General features: G+C 47.3%; 1 protein-coding gene across 1 annotated transcript; it reads left to right on the top strand.

Annotated features, from left to right (window-relative positions):
• The first annotated feature begins 869 nt into the window (after window positions 1-869).
• On the top strand, window positions 870-3,159 carry LOC147895301 (uncharacterized). The gene has a single exon (XM_087383755.1). The coding sequence runs from the start codon at window positions 908-910 to the stop codon at window positions 2,978-2,980; it is 2,073 nt and encodes a 690-aa protein (XP_087239881.1). The 5' UTR covers window positions 870-907; the 3' UTR covers window positions 2,981-3,159.
• The last annotated feature ends 280 nt before the right edge of the window (window positions 3,160-3,439 follow it).

The following is a 3,439-nucleotide window of genomic DNA, read 5'->3' as shown; positions in this document are numbered from 1 at the left end:
AAATAAGGCCTACAAATGGTGGATGAGACTCAAAGAAAATGATAAGATCCCTAGGTATTGGGTTGAATTTGAATAAGCTTTCTTAAAAGAATTTTTACATAAAACTGAGTTAGAAAGGGCTTGGGAAGCTTGGGACAATTGTAGCATGGGTAAGAATAATTTAGTCCAGTACATAGCGAGCTATAGGGAGGCAATCCTTAAGTTAAAGGAAACCGATGAATTCCAAAAGATAAGGGGTTTCATGAGAGCTATAAAAGAAACTTACAAGGTTCAGGTGAGAAGAAACCTACAAGGTTTCATGAGAGGTCTAAAAGAAACCTACAAGGTTGACGTGAGAAGAAATTCTCCCAAGATCTTTGAAGAAGCTATCAAATATGCCCAAATATATGATGACACTATAGGAAAATCAAGCCCTTCAAGCATGTTTGAGCTGAGGTGGCAAACAGAAGACCAAACCCTAGTATGTCTGCTTATCCTTGCGCCACACAGGACTACATAGGCAGGTAAGGGTCACCAAGGATCCGGCAACCAATGAAATGCTGCCCTCAACCTCACCGGATACTCCTCGAGCATGTGCCTGTAAATCCGGCAAGGTCCAGAATACTCCAAGCAAGCATGTGCCCGTAAATCCGACAGGCACCTTAAATCAAAAATGAAACGGAAATAGAACGGAAGGAAGCTATCTGGCACAAAAAGCAGTCGGACGCTTATAGTATGCATGCCGCCCGACTCTCATGTGGCCGTGGCGACCATTGCGTGATTTGTTGGTGGGAAAAGAGCTCCCTGGATCCAAGAGGGATGGAATGGCCATCGGGAGATGTCGATTCCTGAGCCCTAAAGAAAGATCACAAGAAGAAGGTATTATAGAAGTAGATGAGAAGAGTGAAGGAGGCAAGCTTTTCTGGCTATGGCGATGGCTTCCTGCTTCCTCTCCAAGCCTTCTCCCCCTTCACCCTCCTCCTCCTCCTCCTCCATCTCCCCTCGCCATCGCCTCTGCTTCCTCTCCTTCTCCTCCCCTTTTCTCCCCCCTTTCACTTCCTATCACTCCACTCAATTCGCTTCCACTCCTCCTCTCGACTTTGCTTCTTCTCGTCAGTTTGGTCGCTCGCATTTCTTCAGAAGTGTTTCCACCCCCTTCGAACATGCCTCCCTCCGTGCCGCTTCTGAGACCACGTACAGCGTTCCTTCCGTTGCCCGCATTGCCCCTGCTTTTGCACCTGACGGCCGCCCCGAACCGACAGAGCTGGACTTGGAAATCTATGCATCGAATTCCATGGAGGGTTTCGAGCCTCCAGAGGAGCCACTGCCCCCGTTTGGTGGTGTCTTCGAGGAGTATTGGGGAGAACAAATTGGTGAGGACTACTTGCCAAAGACCGAGAAGCGCTCCAGCTTGCTAGCATATATGGATACAATCAATGCCACCAAGGCTGCCATTGCCAAAGGCGAAGACTTGAATTCGACGCCTTTCAAGAGCACCACTCTCAGAAGGAACAGACCCTTCGAACCAACGAGGGCCAACCGACCTTTCAGGTCCAGGCTTAATAGGCCTATTCAGGAGCCTAAACCCGTTGACAGTTACTGGAACCTGAAATCTTCAGAAAGTCCATACGATAACAGCACGACTGTGGACTTCACCAGAACAGAAACTTTTGTGGGTGAAACTCTATACGAGCGCATGAAGAGGATGAACAAGGATAAGGACAGCTCGTCGCCAACTGAAACGAGTTCCTCTGCGGGTGGGAGTGAACACATCCAATCGGATAGTAGCAGGAATGTGGACAACACATTGCAAGCCGAAAAAATTTCCTCTACGGGTGGAAGTGAAGCTGATAGCAGCAGCAACTCGGAGCTGAGCTGGTTAACCGGAAAGGATACTTATAAGGGTGAAACTCTATACGAGCGCATGAAAAGGATGAACAAGAATAACGACAGCTCGCGGCAAACCGAAAAAAGTTCCTTTGCCGGTGGGAATGAAGGCAATCAATCAGATAGCAGCAAGAACGTGGACAGCACGCTGCAAACCGAAACGAAGTCCTCTACGGCTCGACGTGAATCCGATAGCAGCAACGACGCGGACTTGAGCTGGTTAACGGGAAAGGATACCTACAAGGGTGAAACTCTATACGAGCGCATGAAGAGGACGGGCAAGAATAGGGACAGCTTGTCTCAACCCGAAAAGAGTTCCTTTACGGTTGGGAGTGAAGGCAATCAATCCGATAGCAGCAGGAATGTGGACAGGACGGTGCAAACCGAAACGAAGTCCGTCAGGGGTAGACGCGAATCGGATACCAGCAGCAAAGCGGACTTAAGCTGGCTAACCGGAAAGGATACGTATGAGGGTGAAACTCTGTATGAGCGCATGAAGAGGCAGAGCAAGAATAAAGACAGCTCGTCGCAAACCGAGAAAAGTTCCACTACGGGTGGGAGTGAAGGCAATCAATCCGATACCGGCAGGAATGTGGACAGCACGCTGCAAAGCGAAACGAATTCCTTTATGGGCGGGAGTGAAGGCAATCAATCCAATAGCGGCAGGAATGTGGACAGCATGCGGCAAACTAAAATGAATTCCTTTAGGGGTGGACGTGAATCCGACAGCAGCAGCAAGACAGAATTGAGCTGGCTAACCGGAAAGAATACCTATGAGGGTGAAACTCTATACGAGCGCATGAAGCGGATGAGCAAGAACAAAGATAGCTCCTCTCAAACCAAAACAAATCCCTCAACGGGTGGGAGTGAAGCCAATCAATCCGATAGCAGCAGGAATGTGGAGCTGCCAACCGAAACGATTGAGGGCAATCAATCCAATAGCGCCAGGAATGTGGACAGCATACAGCAAACTAAACCCAATTCCTTTAGGGGTAGAAGTCAATCAGATGCCAGCAGTAACTCGGAGTTGAGCTGGCTAACCGGAAAGGACACCTTTGTGGGTGAAACTCTATACGAGCGCATGAAGAGGACGAGCAAGAGTAACGACAATTGATGTGAGCTTACAGACATGCCACAGACTGAAGAGGTGTACTGTAGTTGATGTCTACTAAATTTGCATGATTGCCCTTATGCACATAGTATATTTGTGGTATTTCTATTCCGTGCTGTTCACAGTCAGAAAGTCTAGAATGGAGCTGTAGACATGCCAATCAAATTGTCATGTCATTTTTATGTCACAAGTCCATCTTTGAGTGAGAGTGGTGGGCGTAAGTGAATTCATTATTTTCAGGCATCAGCTTGCGAATCTTCTGTTCTTTATTCCAATTATACCCCAATTATCCTTTAAGCCAAACCCTTGAAACAAACCACTCTGCTGATTAACATCCTTTTTACTAGGATATAACATTTCCGAAAATCTTGATCTCATTTTGATGATCAGAAAAACTTCAACTTTACAAGTGGGACATGCCGTTGATCTCTCTCTTGTATTCCACACTTATGCAAATAGAAT

This window comes from Dipteris shenzhenensis, chromosome 13 (assembly GCF_047967505.1).
Source record: "Dipteris shenzhenensis isolate YYH24624 ecotype China chromosome 13, Dip_SZ_1.0, whole genome shotgun sequence".
Classification (NCBI taxonomy): domain Eukaryota; kingdom Viridiplantae; phylum Streptophyta; class Polypodiopsida; order Gleicheniales; family Dipteridaceae; genus Dipteris; species Dipteris shenzhenensis.
Note: the sequence above shows the minus strand (reverse complement) of the source record. Positions and strands in the feature narration are given on the sequence as shown.

Bases quoted from the DNA above. Each gene is read 5' to 3' on its own strand.
- LOC147895301 (XM_087383755.1), top strand. From the start codon at position 908: ATGGCGATGGCTTCCTGCTTCCTCTCCAAGCCTTCTCCCCCTTCACCC.